This window comes from Entelurus aequoreus, linkage group LG07, assembly GCF_033978785.1.
Source record: "Entelurus aequoreus isolate RoL-2023_Sb linkage group LG07, RoL_Eaeq_v1.1, whole genome shotgun sequence".
NCBI classification, from domain to species: Eukaryota; Metazoa; Chordata; class Actinopteri; order Syngnathiformes; family Syngnathidae; genus Entelurus; species Entelurus aequoreus.
In genome coordinates this window covers 81385692-81402486 of record NC_084737.1, presented here as the reverse complement: position 1 = coordinate 81402486, position 16795 = coordinate 81385692, and the positions used below count along the sequence as shown (strand labels likewise).

The following is a 16795-nucleotide window of genomic DNA, read 5'->3' as shown; positions in this document are numbered from 1 at the left end:
GCTCTGAAGTCTGAAACTGTCATGCTCGCTCTGAAGTCCTGATGTGTCCCACAGAGGTGGATGCTCTGAAGTCTGAAACTGTCATGCTCGCTCTGAAGTCCTGATGTGTCCCACAGAGATCGATGCTCTGAAGTCTGAAACTGTCATGCTCGCTCTGAAATCCTGATGTGTCCACAAAGGTGGATGCTCTGAAGTCTGAAACTGTCATGCTCGCTCTGAAGTCCTGATGTGTGCCACAGAGGTGGATGCTCTGAAGTCTGAAACTGTCATGCTCGCTCTGAAGTCCTGATGTGTCCCACAGAGGTGGATGCTCTGAAGTCTGAAACTGTCATGCTCGCTCTGAAGTCCTGATGTGTCCCACAGAGGTGGATGCTCTGAAGTCTGAAACTGTCATGCTCGCTCTGAAGTCCTGATGTGTCCCACAGAGGTCGATGCTCTGAAGTCTGAAACTGTCATGCTCGCTCTGAAATCCTGATGTGTCCCACAAAGGTGGATGCTCTGAAGTGTGAAACTGTCATGCTCGCTCTGAAGTCCTGATGTGTCCCACAGAGGTGGATGCTCTGAAGTCTGAAACTGTCATGCTCCCTCTGAAGTCCTGATGTGTCCCACAGAGGTGGATGCTCTGAAGTCTGAAACTGTGATGCTCGCTCTGAAGTCCTGATGTGTCCCACAGAGGTGGATGCTCTGAAGTCTGAAACTGTCATGCTCGCTCTGAAGTCCTGATGTGTCCCACAGAGGTGGATGCTCTGAAGTCTGAAACTGTCATGCTCGCTCTGAAGTCCTGATGTGTCCCACAGAGGTGGATGCTCTGAAGTCTGAAACTGTCATGCTCGCTCTGAAGTCCTGATGTGTCCCACAGAGATCGATGCTCTGAAGTCTGAAACTGTCATGCTCGCTCTGAAATCCTGATGTGTCCACAAAGGTGGATGCTCTGAAGTCTGAAACTGTCATGCTCGCTCTGAAGTCCTGATGTGTGCCACAGAGGTGGATGCTCTGAAGTCTGAAACTGTCATGCTCGCTCTGAAGTCCTGATGTGTCCCACAGAGGTGGATGCTCTGAAGTCTGAAACTGTCATGCTCGCTCTGAAGTCCTGATGTGTCCCACAGAGGTGGATGCTCTGAAGTCTGAAACTGTCATGCTCGCTCTGAAGTCCTGATGTGTCCCACAGAGGTCGATGCTCTGAAGTCTGAAACTGTCATGCTCGCTCTGAAATCCTGATGTGTCCCACAAAGGTGGATGCTCTGAAGTCTGAAACTGTCATGCTCGCTCTGAAGTCCTGATGTGTCCCACAGAGGTGGATGCTCTGAAGTCTGAAACTGTCATGCTCGCTCTGAAGTCCTGATGTGTCCCACAGAGGTGGATGCTCTGAAGTCTGAAACTGTCATGCTCGCTCTGAAGTCCTGATGTGTCCCACAGAGGTGGATGCTCTGAAGTCTGAAACTGTCATGCTCGCTCTGAAGTCCTGATGTGTCCCACAGAGGTGGATGCAGACCCTCGCCGCAGCGTCTTGGACGGCGTCTTGAAGCTGCTGGACGTGGAGCTGCAAGACACGGCCGTGTATCAGTGTGAGGCCGCCAACAAACATGGCGCCCTTCTCATCAACGCCTACCTCCATGTTGTCGGTAAGCACACACACCTGTACTTAAAATACACACACATGTACTTATACACACACCTGTACTTACAATACACACACTTGTACTTACAATACGCACACCTGTACTTACAATACACACACCTGTACTTACAATACACACACATTTACTTAAAATACATACATACCGCATTCTACGGCAGGGGTGCATTCTCTACCACCAGGAGGCGGGATTACTGCGAGCCTCAGCCAGTGCGTCTTCGCAGCCATTTTATGATTGCTCAGCACAAGAAATACTTACACACATGCAGTTGTTGACAAAATACACTGTACATTATATACCTCAGCTAACTCAACTATGGAAATGTATAATATAATTCATATAGCAATACGCTCTCACTGCACAGCAGGCCAGCAGTTAGCCCAGTCATTGCGCAATCCATGGTGAGGCTCAAGTCAGTGACGTGCCTCAACTGGCTGCTGATCACCGCACCGTCTCTTCTCACTATTTCAACGGCAAATGTGAAAATTCAGCGATTTTGAATAACAATAATTTAAAACTGGTGAAGTTAAATGGAAAATAACTTTATAGTATAATCACTGGATACATATAACAATTTAATGATTTTTTTTTCTTTTTACATTTTTTTTCTTTCCATGATGGCACGTGAGGCCCCGCCTCACCTGCCTCCCCTGACTGCACGTCACTGATATATATATATATTTATATATATATATATATATATATCTATATATATATATATATATATATATATATATATTGTATATATATATATATAGATATATATATATATATATATATATATATATATAGATATATATATATATATATATATATATATATATATATATATATATATATATATATATATATATATATATATATCTATATATATATATATATATATATATATATATATATGTATGTATATATAATTATATATATATATATATATATATATATATATATATATATATATATATATATATATATATATATATATATATATATATATATATATATATATATATATATCTCAGAGATCCGCAAATTGGACTCTGGCGGCCGCCGGCAGGCTCAGCGCCACCCGCTGCTCCTCCCCCGCCAAGAGCGGCAGCAGCCTTATCCCCCACTCTTCTTCAGGCCAGTCGCATGCCACCGCCGTGGCCTCAAAAATGTCTATGTATGCCTGGGGGTCTTCTGCTTCCGACATGCGCTGCATGGATGTGTGCGCTTTCCCTCCCACCCTACTCATCAGCGCCTGCAGGATGGTGGTTTGTTGCCGGGAGGCCTCCAGCTGCTGCCGACTCGCCGCCGACACTTCCGCCAGCACTCGCCCAAGTGCCTCCAGGGGAGTTGGAGCTGACATTTTTCTCTTTGGTCCAAACCTGGTTGGGCGCCAATTGCGAACGACTCTTCCTTGTCGTTGGGTTCTTTCTTGGACCAATCACCACGTGACACCCTTTGGCTGAGGATTTACAAGTCTTTTTTATTTTTCTTGTTCAGCACATAAATAGTTTTCCTTTCTCAGTCCTCTTCCTGTGCTTTTCAGCAGTCTGTGTCTCGTGCGTCCACTCCCCGTCAGACCCCCCTCATACTCTCCGACGCTGCTAATAAAGAGACAGGTGATTAGATAACTCGTTCTAGCTGAGATATCCACTCACCTGTCATCCGCTTCACAGCCGGCTCCTGCACATGCCCCGCCCGCAGGCGACGCGTGGACCACGCCCCTTCCACAGGGTCATATAGAAAAAATGCTGTGCTATATTTAGTTCGATGCTCAATTCATGGTCATTGACCTGATTTACTCTCATTGCCCCCAATATGGCGGTAAAGTTGCTGTATTAAGATCAACAGATATCCAAAATTAATTGGAAATCACATTCCATGCCAGATTCCTTATTGATCTCATGGGCCAAAAAGAAGATGCGGTCCATAGTTTGGACACACCTCTTTTATTTAGATAGAAGCAGATATGCTTGTTTTTTGCTGATACTGAACACAACTGAATATTGTATTGGGACACCTGTAATATATACACACTCTTGTCAAAGACAAACACAGCTCATTAGCATTAGCATTAAAGGATCTACACCTGACATCCACACCTGACATCCACACGTTAAACACACTTTTCAACTTTGACATTTTTGAATACACTATTGTTGAGACGATTGGCAATTGATGAAAACGTATAATCAATTAAAAAGAGACAAACGTCCCGTCAAGACACAGACACCATGTCACATGTTTAATGGCTGACCTTTAGTAGTCTTGTCCAATGGCTGACCTTTAGTGACGTGTGTCCCTCAGAGCTCCCCCCTCAGATCCTGTCCTCAGACGGGGTCGTGTACAAAGTCACCGAGGGCGGAACCATCAAGATGTCCTGTAAAACCTTCGGCTCGCCGCTGCCTCACGTGGCATGGTGAGTGTGACCACAGAGATTGTCCTGCAGGTGCGGCAGGGCCCTCTGGGGCGACCACACTCATGTGGCCTGTATGGTCCAGCTGGACAAAAAAGTGGAATAAAGCTATGAAAAAAAGGCAATTCAGTTGAAGACAAAGCTAACGATAATATGTGTGCCTAATTTCTTTCTGTCCTTAAGTTCCTCTTTAGTTTAGTGTTCGTTTCACCTTTTTTGTGCCCCTCCTGTTCTGGTTCATTATGTGGAATAAGTTCTTTTGGAGGTGTGGTACTGCCCTGCTCATCCTTGGCATCTTGTTTGAACTTGTCTATGTCCTTACTGCATCTGTTACTGCATTTTGTTTTGCACACATGCTTTTCAGGGAGGGCAAGGACCCGGACCCCCTGCTGTTGAACCCTCGTGTCTCCCTGCTCACCGACGGGACGCTGGAGGTGTCCGACGTCGGTTACGGCGACATAGGCGTGTACAGCTGCTTCATCAAAAACACCAACATCTCTATCGACGCGCACCTGGAAGTGTTCAGTGAGTGTCGCACGCAAAAACCACAGAGATGGACTTTCTCACTTCCGAAACGCCTTAACTGTCTTGGCTGCCGTTAGATGGGACGGTGATTCTGGCGGGCCCGCAGGATGTGCGAGCGCTGCGGGGTGGGAGCGCTTTGCTGGACTGTCATTTCTACAAGGACCCCCGACTGCTCCGCTACACCATCGTCTGGAGGAAGGACGGACAAAAACTGCAGGACTCGTCCCTTGATGACAAGTAATGACAACGACATGTCCATAACGTAAAGTCTCAAAGCGATGTTTATGGGTCTCGGTTCCCGGAACTGCCTAATGTTGTAGCGCCGGTGCTAGAGTTATCGTTGAAAGCTGCGGTGCCATTGGAGTCATGAATGTTAGGAATTACTGCCTTGACCACATCTTTAAATAAGTCTCTTACAGGAGCTTGTGTGTTTAGGTACACTTTCTTTGTCAACGGTACTCTGCAAGTGACGGATGTCCAATCAAAAGACAACGCTGATTATTCCTGTGAGATCATCACTGAGATTGATCAGGCGACCGCCAGCGGCTCCGTCACAGTCGTAGGTGAGTTAACAAAGTGACATTGCCACCTGCTGGCAAAAACTAGAGCTGCAATCTTGTGATTAATGTTGTACTCCAACACCAGAGTTTTAGGCGCAGTGGCGGGTGTGGTATGGGTGGGTGTGGTAGGGGCAGTGAGCGTTCACCATCCTGACAGCTTGATAAGATGAAACTGGTCCAAGATGGCAAGCTCATTCCTGCCATCGGGGAAGACGCTGAAGAGTTAACGTGAGGGATAGGGTTGGAGTGTGTGCTTTATAGGTGTCAATGGTCTTCCAGCTGCTTTCAAGATGCTCCTGGGCATTCTAGTGATGTGGTGTTGGTGGTCCAGGAGAGGTTCTCACTATATATCTTAAAATAGTCGACTATTGGACGATTACATGAGTCAATTCAGAGTCTGATTCGACCGTCGACCTCACAGTCAAATAATCCGATATTGAACCCCAGGACATATACGTAGTTCCTGTTGGGACTTCGGAAATTGTACTCGTCACACGCTGCCAAGGTGCGGCTTTGACCAGTTTGTTTCCTCACGCTGGTTCACCTCTAAAAACCTTATTTCCTCTGAATAGTTCAGTTTCATTGTCTTCTCTGTGCTCGGTTAGAGCTGAAGCTGAGATCCAAGAACCTCACTAAACCATCCCATCTCTGCCCTTTTTATTTTTTGTACTGTAGTGTTTTAGCATTTTTGAGGCCAAAATGGTCACAAATGCGATCTGTTCAATTGTTAGGATCCACATTAGCTGTGCTCTTGATATCCATCCATCCATCTTCTTCTGCTTATCTGGGATCAAGTTTACTAAGCAGAGAAGTTCAGACTTCCTTTTCCCCGGCTACTTTATTCAGGTCCTCCCAGGCAATTCCAATGCCTTCCCAGGCTAGCTTAGAGACACAGACTCTCCAGCATGTCTTGGATCTTCTGTATGTCCCTGTTCCCCTACCAGCTGGAGCCCTGGATACCTCCCCAGGGAGGAATTTTAGGTGTATCCGGACCAGATTTTAGGTGTATCCGGACCAGATGCCTCATGTGACCAGAGCCACCTCATCTGTGACTTGCCTCCAAGCTCTCAACGAATGACAGAGCTTCTCACACTATCTCTAGGGGATAGTCCGCTCTTGTTAGCATAAAAAAAAATAGTTTTGCACATCGTCGACGGATCATCCACTTATGACGAATTCAGAAGAATCAGATTCGACTATGAAACTTCTTAGTCGAAGACAGCCTTAATGGCTGTGAATTTCCTACAGATCAACAAGGACAAAACCGAGGTTTGAGTTGTAGGCCCTCAAGGCCAGGGGGATAAACTTTTAACAACATTTTAAACCAAGAAAATCCATAAAAATACTTGGGAGTAATTTTGGAATCCAAGCTGACTTTTATTCCACATATTAAAAATATGGCAAAAATGTTTTTTTTTTTAAATCATCTTAAGAACATAGTCAGAGTCTCTCAGACCAACACATGCTGTAGGTGTTAATGCATGCTTTTATTTCAACTAGCGCTCTGCTCTCTGGCCTTCCCAAATACAATATCAGAAGTCCACAATTATTACAAAACTCAGGTGAGCTGACGAGAGGCGGGAGCTCATTACACAAGTTTTAAAGTGGCTCATTGTCTTCATTTCAAAGTTAGTTTTTATATGTCTTCATGGCCTTGCCTCTTCTCATCTATCTGGCCTGCTTTTACCGTATCAACCCTGGCGGATCCTGAGCTCCTCTGTCACTGGCCTTTTATCTTTAGCAAATACCAGAACAAAGGTGGCATTTAGCCACAATGGCCCCCACTACTATGTTCCACAGCCTGCTAGAGAGCCACTATGGCCCCCACCACTGTGTTCCACAGCCTGCTAGGGAGCCACTATGGCCCCCATTACTATGTTCCACAGCCTGCTAGAGAGCCACAATGGCCCCCACTACTATATTCCACAACCTGCTAGAGAACCACTATGGCCCCCACCACTGTGTCCACAGCCTGCTAGAGAGCCACTATGGCCCCCACTACTATGTTCCACAGCCTGCTAGAGAGCCACTATGGCCCCCACCACTGTGTTCCACAGCCTGCTAGAGAGCCACTATGGCCCCCACTACTATGTCCCACAACCTGCTAGAGAGCCACTATGGCCCCCACCACTGTGTTCCACAGCCTGCTAGAGAGCCACTATGGCCCCCACTACTATGTTCCACAGCCTGCTAGAGAGCCACAATGGCCCCCACTACTATATTCCACAACCTGCTAGAGAACCACTATGGCCCCCACCACTGTGTCCACAGCCTGCTAGAGAACCACTATGGCCCCCACTACTATGTTCCACAGCCTGCTAGAGAGCCACAATGGCCCCCACTACTATATTCCACAACCTGCTAGAGAACCACTATGGCCCCCACCACTGTGTCCACAGCCTGCTAGAGAGCCACTATGGCCCCCACTACTATGTTCCACAGCCTGCTAGAGAGCCACTATGGCCCCCACTACTATGTCCCACAACCTGCTAGAGAGCCACTATGGCCCCCACCACTGTGTTCCACAGCCTGCTAGAGAGCCACTATGGCCCCCACTACTATGTTCCACAGCCTGCTAGAGAGCCACAATGGCCCCCACCACTATATTCCACAACCTGCTAGAGAACCACTATGGCCCCCACCACTGTGTCCACAGCCTGCTAGAGAGCCACTATGGCCCCCACTACTATGTTCCACAGCCTGCTAGAGAGCCACTATGGCCCCCACCACTGTGTTCCACAGCCTGCTAGAGAGCCACTATGGCCCCCACTACTATGTCCCACAACCTGCTAGAGAGCCACTATGGTCCCCACCACTGTGTCCACAGCCTGCTAGAGAGCCACTATGGCCCCCACCACTACTATGTTCCACATCCTGCTAGAGAGCCACTATGGCCACCACTACTATGTTCCACAGCCTGCTAGAGAGCCACTATGGCCCCCACTACTATGTCCCACAACCTGCTAGAGAGCCACAATGGCCCCCACCGCTATGTTCCACAGCCTGCTAGAGAGCCACTATGGCCCCCACCACTGTGTTCCACAGCCTGCTAGAGAGCCACTATGGCCCCCACTACTATGTTCCACAGCCTGCTAGAGAGCCACTATGTTCCACAGCCTGCTAGAGAGCCACTATGGCCCCCACCACTGTGTTCCACAGCCTGCTAGAGAGCCACTATGGCCCCCACCACTGTGTCCCACAGCCTGCTAGAGAGCCACTATCTTCCACAGCCTGCTAGAGAGCCACTATGGCCCCCACCACTGTGTTCCACAGCCTGCTAGAGAGCCACTATGGCCCCCACCACTGTGTTCCACAGCCTGCTAGAGAGCCACTATGGCCCCCACCACTGTGTCCCACAGCCTGCTAGAGAGCCACTATGTTCCACAGCCTGCTAGAGAGCCCCTATGGCCCCCACCACTGTGTTCCACAGCCTGCTAGAGAGCCACTATGGCCCCCACCACTATATTCCACAGCCTTCTAGAGAGCCACTCTAGCCCCCACTACTATGTTCCACAGCCTTCTAGAGAGCCACTATGGCCCCCACCACAGTGTTCCACAGCCTGCTAGAGAGCCACTATGGCCCCCATTACTATGTTCCACAGCCTGCTAGAGAGCCACTATGGCCCCCACTACTATGTTCCACAGCCTTCTAGAGAGCCACTATAGCCCCCACTACTATGTTCCACAACCTGCTAGTCACTATGGCCCCCACCGCTATATTCCACAGCCTGCTAGCCACTATGGCCCCCACCGCTATATTCCACAGCCTGCTAGAGAGCCACTATGTCCCCCACCACTATATTCCACAGCCTTCTAGAGAGCCACTATAGCCCCCACTACTATGTTCCAAAGCCTTCTAGAGAGCCACTATGGCCCCCACCACTGTGTCCCACAGCCTGCTAGAGAGCCACTGTATTCCACAGCCTGCTAGAGAGCCACTCTGGCCCCCACCACTGTGTCCCACAGCCTGCTAGAGAGCCACTATGGCCCCCACCACTGCGTCCCACAGCCTGCTAGAGAGCCACTATGGCCCCCACTACTATGTTCCACAGCCTGCTAGAGAGCCACTATGGCCCCCACTACTGTGTTCCACAGCCTGCTAGAGAGCCACTATGGCCCCCACCACTATATTCCACAGCCTTCTAGAGAGCCGCTCTAGCCCCCACTACTATGTTCCACAGCCTTCTAGAGAGCCACTATGTCCCCCACCACTGTGTTCCACAGCCTGCTAGAGAGCCACTATGGCCCCCACTACTATGTTCCACAGCCTGCTAGAGAGCCACTATGGCCCCCACTACTGTGTTCCACAGCCTGCTAGAGAGCCACTATGGCCCCCACCACTATATTCCACAGCCTTCTAGAGAGCCACTATAGCCCCCACTACTATGTTCCACAGCCTTCTAGAGAGCCACTATGGCCCCCACCACTGTGTCCCACAGCCTGCTAGAGAGCCACTGTGTTCCACAGCCTGCTAGAGAGCCACTCTGGCCCCCACCACTGTGTCCCACAGCCTGCTAGAGAGCCACTATGGCCCCCACCACTGCGTCCCACAGCCTGCTAGAGAGCCACTATGGCCCCCACTACTATGTTCCACAGCCTGCTAGAGAGCCACTATGGCCCCCACTACTGTGTTCCGCAGCCTGCTAGAGAGCCACTATGGCCCCCACCACTATATTCCACAGCCTTCTAGAGAGCCGCTCTAGCCCCCACTACTATGTTCCACAGCCTTCTAGAGAGCCACTATGGCCCCCACCACTGTGTTCCACAGCCTGTTAGAGAGCCACTATGGCCCCCACTACTATGTTCCACAGCCTGCTAGAGAGCCACTATGGCCCCCACTACTGTGTTCCACAGCCTGCTAGAGAGCCACTATGGCCCCCACCACTATATTCCACAGCCTTCTAGAGAGCCACTCTAGCCCCCACTACTATGTTCCACAGCCTTCTAGAGAGCCACTATAGCCCCCACCACTGTGTTCCACAACCTGCTAGCCACTATGGCCCCCACCGCTATATTCCACAGCCTGCTAGAGAGCCACTATGGCCCCCACCACTATATTCCACAGCCTGCTAGAAAGCCACTATAGCCCCCACTACTATGTTCCACAACCTGCTAGCCACTATGGCCCCCACCGCTATATTCCACAGCCTGCTAGAGCCACTATGGCCCCCACCACTGTGTCCCACAGCCTGCTAGAGAGCCACTATGGCCCCCACCACTTTGTCCCACAGCCTGCTAGAGAGCCACTATGGCCCCCACCACTGTGTTCTACAGCCTGCTAGAGAGCCACTATGGCCCCCACCACTTTGTCCCACAGCCTGCTAGAGAGCCACTATGGCCCCCATTACTATGTTCCACAGCCTGCTAGAGAGCCACTATGGCCCCCACCACTGTGTCCCACAGCCTGCTAGAGAGCCACTATGTTCCACAGCCTGCTAGAGAGCCACTATGGCCCCCACCACTGTGTCCCACAGCCTGCTAGAGAGCCACTATGTTCCACAGCCTGCTAGAGAGCCACTATGTTCCACAGCCTGCTAGAGCCACTATGGCCCCCACCACTGTGTTCCACAGCCTGCTAGAGAGCCACTATGGCCCCCACTACTATGTTCCACAGCCTGCTAGAGAGCCACTATGGCCCCTACCACTGTGTCCCACAGCCTGCTAGAGAGCCACTATGTTCCACAGCCTGCTAGAGAGCCACTATGTTTCACAGCCTGCTAGAGCCACTATGGCCCCCACCACTGTGTTCCACAGCCTACTAGAGAGCCACTATGTTCCACAGCCTGCTAGAGCCACTATGGCCCCCACCACTGTGTTCCACAGCCTGCTAGAGCGCCACTGTGGCCCCCACCACTGTGTCCCACAGCCTGCTAGAGAGCCACTATGGCCCCCACCACTGCGTCCCACAGCCTGCTAGAGAGCCACTATGGCCCCCACCACTGTGTCCCACAGCCTGCTAGAGAGCCACTATGGCCCCCACTACTATGTTCCACAGCCTGCTAGAGAGCCACTATGGCCCCCACTACTATGTTCCACAGCCTGCTAGAGAGCCACTATGGCCCCCACCACTGTGTCCCACAGCCTGCTAGAGAGCCACTATGTTCCACAGCCTGCTAGAGAGCCACTATGTTTCACAGCCTGCTAGAGCCACTATGGCCCCCACCACTGTGTTCCACAGCCTACTAGAGAGCCACTATGTTCCACAGCCTGCTAGAGCCACTATGGCCCCCACCACTGTGTTCCACAGCCTGCTAGAGAGCCACTGTGGCCCCCACCACTGTGTCCCACAGCCTGCTAGAGAGCCACTATGGCCCCCACCACTGCGTCCCACAGCCTGCTAGAGAGCCACTATGGCCCCCACTACTATGTTCCACAGCCTGCTAGAGAGCCACTATGGCCCCCACTACTATGTTCCACAGCCTGCTAGAGAGCCACTATGGCCCCCACTACTATGTTCCACAGCCTGCTAGAGAGCCACTATGGCCCCCACCACTGCGTCCCACAGCCTGCTAGAGAGCCACTATGGCCCCCACTACTATGTTCCACAGCCTGCTAGAGAGCCACTATGGCCCCCACTACTATGTTCCACAGCCTGCTAGAGAGCCACTATGGCCCCCACTACTATGTTCCACAGCCTGCTAGAGAGCCACTATGGCCCCCACTACTATGTTCCACAGCCTGCTAGAGAGCCACTATGGCCCCCACTACTATGTTCCACAGCCTGCTAGAGAGCCATTTTAGCACTTTACAATTTCAGAAAACACAAAAAGAAAATATAAAACAACTTACAAAAGGGAAGGTCCCAAAATGACAGATTGACAGCCAAGTCAGCCAATCATTTCCTTCATTTCCGCCTAGCCTGGATGAGGAAGTGAAGACTCAGTGGATGGCTGACGTACAGTAGCTGTTAATCTGACGTACAGTAGCTGTCAATCTGATTTACAGTAGCTGTCAATCTGACGTACAGTAGCTGTCAATCTGATTTACAGTAGCTGTCAATCTGACGTACAGTAGCTGTCAATCTGATTTACAGTAGCTGTCAATCTGACGTACAGTAGCTGTTAATATGACGTACAGTAGCTGTTAATCTGACGTACAGTAGCTGTCAATCTGACGTAGAGTAGCTGTCAATCTGATTTACAGTAGCTGTCAATCTGACGTACAGTAGCTGTTAATATGACGTACAGTAGCTGTTAATCTGACGTACAGTAGCTGTCAATCTGACGTAGAGTAGCTGTCAATCTGATTTACAGTAGCTGTCAATCTGACGTACAGTAGCTGTTAATATGACGTACAGTAGCTGTTAATCTGACGTACAGTAGCTGTCAATCTGACGTAGAGTAGCTGTCAATCTGATTTACAGTAGCTGTCAATCTGACGTACAGTAGCTGTTAATATGACGTACAGTAGCTGTTAATCTGACGTAGAGTAGCTGTCAATCTGATTTACAGTAGCTGTCAATCTGGCGTACAGTAGCTGTCAATCTGTCATTTTGGGACATTCCCTTTCCGGTTCACGGAATTGTAAATTGTTTGGGCTTTTGTTTTTCTGTTTTCTGAAATTGTAAAGTGTTTTGTCTTTTGTTTTGGTGTTTTTTTTTATTGTTAAGTGTTTTTTTGGGGGTTTTTTTTATTTCTGAAATTGTAAGTTGTCTTGGCTTTTGTTTTGTGTTTTCTCTATTTGTAATTTGTTTTATTAAATGTCAAAAGTGTTTTGCACTGCCAGGCCACCGTAGATGTTGGGTCTCCTTGAACAGGCATGCAGTCACGCTGACGTGACATTGCTGGTTTTACCAGCATGTTGGGCAGCGCACACACACAGAGTACTTACAAGCAGACACAGTGTGTAGACAGAAAAGGGAGAATGGTGTAAAAAGTCAAGATAAAGGTGAAGTTCTAACACTGAAACACCCTCAGGAAGAGCTGCTTTAACACATGGCTAGCTAGCTAGCGGTCAACGTCCATCCACAGTGGGCAGCGTTTCCGCTACTAAATCACTACTTAAATCACTAATCCTGGCCTCCATGGCGACAAATAAAGTAAGTTTCTTACATGTATCGTTATCACTGGAGGATGAGGAATAGCTAAACATGCTTCACTACACACCATAGGAGGATACAATAGCTCACCGCTAACAGCAAGCTAGTACTTCTCAAAGTAAACAAATGCCATGGGTGGATCTACACCTGACATCCACTGTAATGATACCAAGCACCGTAGCGTATCTAGTCGATACTACGATGATTACATTGATATTTTTTATCGTATCAGAATCTTTTTTTCTTTTTAAAAAATGTATAATATGTTTACAAACTCTGAAAATAAATGAAGTTTATTCCATGTACTAATATCACTGGAGGACGAGGAATAGCTAAACATGCTTCACTACACACCGTAGGAGGATACAATAGCTCACAGGCGTAAGAATGTAAACAAACGCCATAGGTGGATCTACACCTGACATCCACTGTAATGATACCAAGTACAGGAGCATATCGAGTCGATACTACTATGATTACATCGATATTTTTCAGCATCACAAAATCTTTTTACGTTTTTTAATTATTCATATTATGTTTATAAATGCAATAAATATGTCCCTGGAAACTTGAGGGCTTTGAATATGACCAATGTATGATCCTGTAACTACTTGGTATCAGATCGATACCTAAATGTGTGGTATCATCCAAAACTAATGTAAAGTATCAAAGAAGAGAAGAATAAGTGATTTACATTTGAACAGAAGTGTAAATAGAACATGTTAAAACAGAAAATAAGCAGATATTAACAGTAAATGAACAAGTAGCTTAATAATCAATTTTTACAGTTTGTCCCTCATAATGTGTAGAAAATAATAGGTGTATAAATGACACAATATGTTACTGCATACGTCTAATTAGGAGTCTTTGTTTGTTTACTTACTACTAAAAGACAAGTTGTCTAGTATGTTCAACATTTTATTTAAGGACTAAATGACAATAATAAACATATTTTTCATGTACACTAACATTTTTCTTCCAATAAAGACAATAATGACATTTTTTGTGGTGCCCTTTATATAGAAAAGTATCAAAAATGATCCAAGTACATTACCTGTACCAAAATGTTATTATGGAGACAACCCTACATTCTATGTTGGACTTTCAGCCCGTCCAGACCCCCCTAAGAATCTGAATCTGTCTGACGTGAAGGACTACAGTTTGACTCTGAGTTGGATCCCCGGTGGCTCCCACAATAGCCCCATCACAGGTACCCTCGCACATGTGCTGGTGATCACAAGGTGCACCATGTGACCTCCACGGCCCCCGAATACTTGCAGAGTTCCTGGTGGAGGCAAAGGAGGAGCAGTTGTCACAGAGGCAGGAGGACGACATCTGGAAGTGGGGGGTGATGGAACAAGTGCCGGGCAACTTTAACAAACGACAGCTGTCCCTCCGCCCTTTCTGCAACTATGCCTTCCGGGTCATCGCAGTCAATGCGCTCGGTCCCAGCGACCCCAGCCAGACCACAAAAATCTACAGCACGCCCCCTGCTGGTAGGAGACACCAAAGTCAAACAGATAGTTTTAGGAGGAGAAGCAAACATTCGTACAAGAGTGTTTGTACACACCTAAAAAGGTCATTTTGAAGTATCTACAAAGTGATGCCTTGTCTTTTTCCTAGTACCATACACAAATCCTACCAATGTGCGCAGTGAGTCCTCCAACAAGGGAACTCTGGCTATTATGTGGGATGTAAGTACTTCAACATGCTCTTCAATCACATTTTACAAAACTTTCTGACTCTCACCTTTTCTGAATACAAACCCTGTTTCCATATGAGTTGGGAAATGGTGTTAGATGTAAATATAAACGGAATACAATGATTTGCAAATCCTTTTCAAGCCATATTCAGTTGAATATGCTACAAAGACAACATATTTCACGTTCAAACTCATAAACTTTATTTTTTTTTGCAAATAATCATTAAGTTTAGAATGTGATGGCAGCAACACGTGACAAAGAAGTTGGGAAAGGTGGCAATAAATACTGATAAAGTTGAGGAATGCTCATCAAACACTTATTTGGAACATCCCACAGGTGAACAGGCTAATTGGGAACAGGTGGGTGCCATGATTGGGTATAAAAACAGCTTCCCAACAAATGCTCAGTCTTTCACCAGAAAGGATGGGGCGAGGTACACCACTTTGTCCACAACTGTGTGAGCAAATAGTCAAACAGTTTAAGAACAACCTTTCTCAAAGTGCAATTGCAAGAAATGTAGGGATTTCAACATCTACGCTCCGTAATATCATCAAAAGGTTCAGAGAATGTGGAGAAATCACTGCACGTAAGCAGCATGGCCAGAAACCAACATTGAATGAGCGTGACCTTCCATCCCTCAGACGGCACTGTATCAAAAAGCCACATCAATCTCTAAAGGATATCACCACATGGGCTCAGGAACACTTCAGAAAACCACTGTCACTAAATACAGTTGGTCGCTACATCTGTAAGTGCAAGTTAAAGCTCTACTATGCAAAGCCAAAGCCATTTATCAACAACACCCAGAAACGCCGCCGGCTTCTCTGGGCCCGAGATCATTTAAGATGGACTCATGCAAAGTGGAAAAGTGTTCTGTGGTCTGACGAGTCCACATTTCAAATTGTTTTTGGAAATATTCCACATCGTGTCATCCGGACCAAAGGGGAAGCGAACCATCCAGACTGTTATCAATGCAAAGTGTAAAAGGCAGCATGTGTGATGGTATGGGGGTGTATTAGTGGTCAAGACATGTTCTAGGGTGAACGTGTAGTAGGCAGCATGTGTGATGGTATGGGGGTGTATTAGTGGTCAAGACATGTTCTAGGGTGAAAGTGTAGAAGGCAGCATGTGTGATGGTATGGGGGTGTATTAGTGGTCAAGACATGTTCTAGGGTGAAAGTGTAAAAGGCAGCATGTGTGATGGTATGGGGGTGTATTAGTGGCCAAGACATGGGTAACTTACACATCTGTGAAGGCACCATTAATGCTGAAAGGTACATACAGCTTTTGGAATAACATATGCTGCCATCTAAGCGCCGTCTTTTTCATGGACGCCCCTGCTTATTTCAGCAAGACAATGCCAAGCCACATTCAGCACGTGTTACAACAGCGTGGCTTCGTAAAAAAAAGAGTGCGGGTACTTTCCTGGCCCGCCTGCAGTCCAGACCTGTCTCCCATCGAAACTGTGTGGCGCATTATGAAGCGTAAAATAGGACAGCGGAGACCTCGGACTGTTGAACGACTGAAGCTCTACATAAAACAAGAATGGGAAAGAATTCCACTTTCAAAGCTTCAACAATTAGTTTCCTCAGTTCCCAAACCTTTACTGAGTGTTGTTAAAAGGAAAGGCCATGTAACACAGTGGTGAACATGCCCTTTCCCAACTACTTTGGCACGTGTTGCAGCCATGAAATTCTAAGTTAATGATTATTTGCAAAAAAAAAAATAAAGTTTATGAGTTTGAACATGAAATATGTTGTCTTTGTAGCATATTCAACTGAATATGGCTTGAAAAGGATTTGCAAATCATTGTATTCCGTTTATATTTACATCTAACACCATTTCCCAACTCATATGGAAACGGGGTTTGTAGATAGCTACTGTTGCAATGCTTAACCTCCGCTACTGTGTTCTTCCAGAGGTCTGGTTGG

The 16795-nt window shown here is 47.5% G+C and overlaps 1 protein-coding gene across 4 annotated transcripts in view; it reads left to right on the top strand.

Moving 5' to 3' along the window:
* Positions 1-16795, top strand: part of LOC133654318 (neural cell adhesion molecule L1.1-like) — a 124174-nt gene that overhangs the window by 86841 nt on the left and 20538 nt on the right. For all 4 annotated transcript variants that reach the window (XM_062054620.1, XM_062054619.1, XM_062054618.1 and 1 more), the window contains 8 exons: positions 1479-1622; positions 3930-4041; positions 4403-4563; positions 4641-4800; positions 4999-5126; positions 14270-14371; positions 14442-14657; positions 14785-14855. In XM_062054620.1, the coding sequence (XP_061910604.1) occupies positions 1479-1622; positions 3930-4041; positions 4403-4563; positions 4641-4800; positions 4999-5126; positions 14270-14371; positions 14442-14657; positions 14785-14855 (1094 nt within the window). The remainder of the gene's footprint in view (positions 1-1478; positions 1623-3929; positions 4042-4402; positions 4564-4640; positions 4801-4998; positions 5127-14269; positions 14372-14441; positions 14658-14784; positions 14856-16795) is intronic.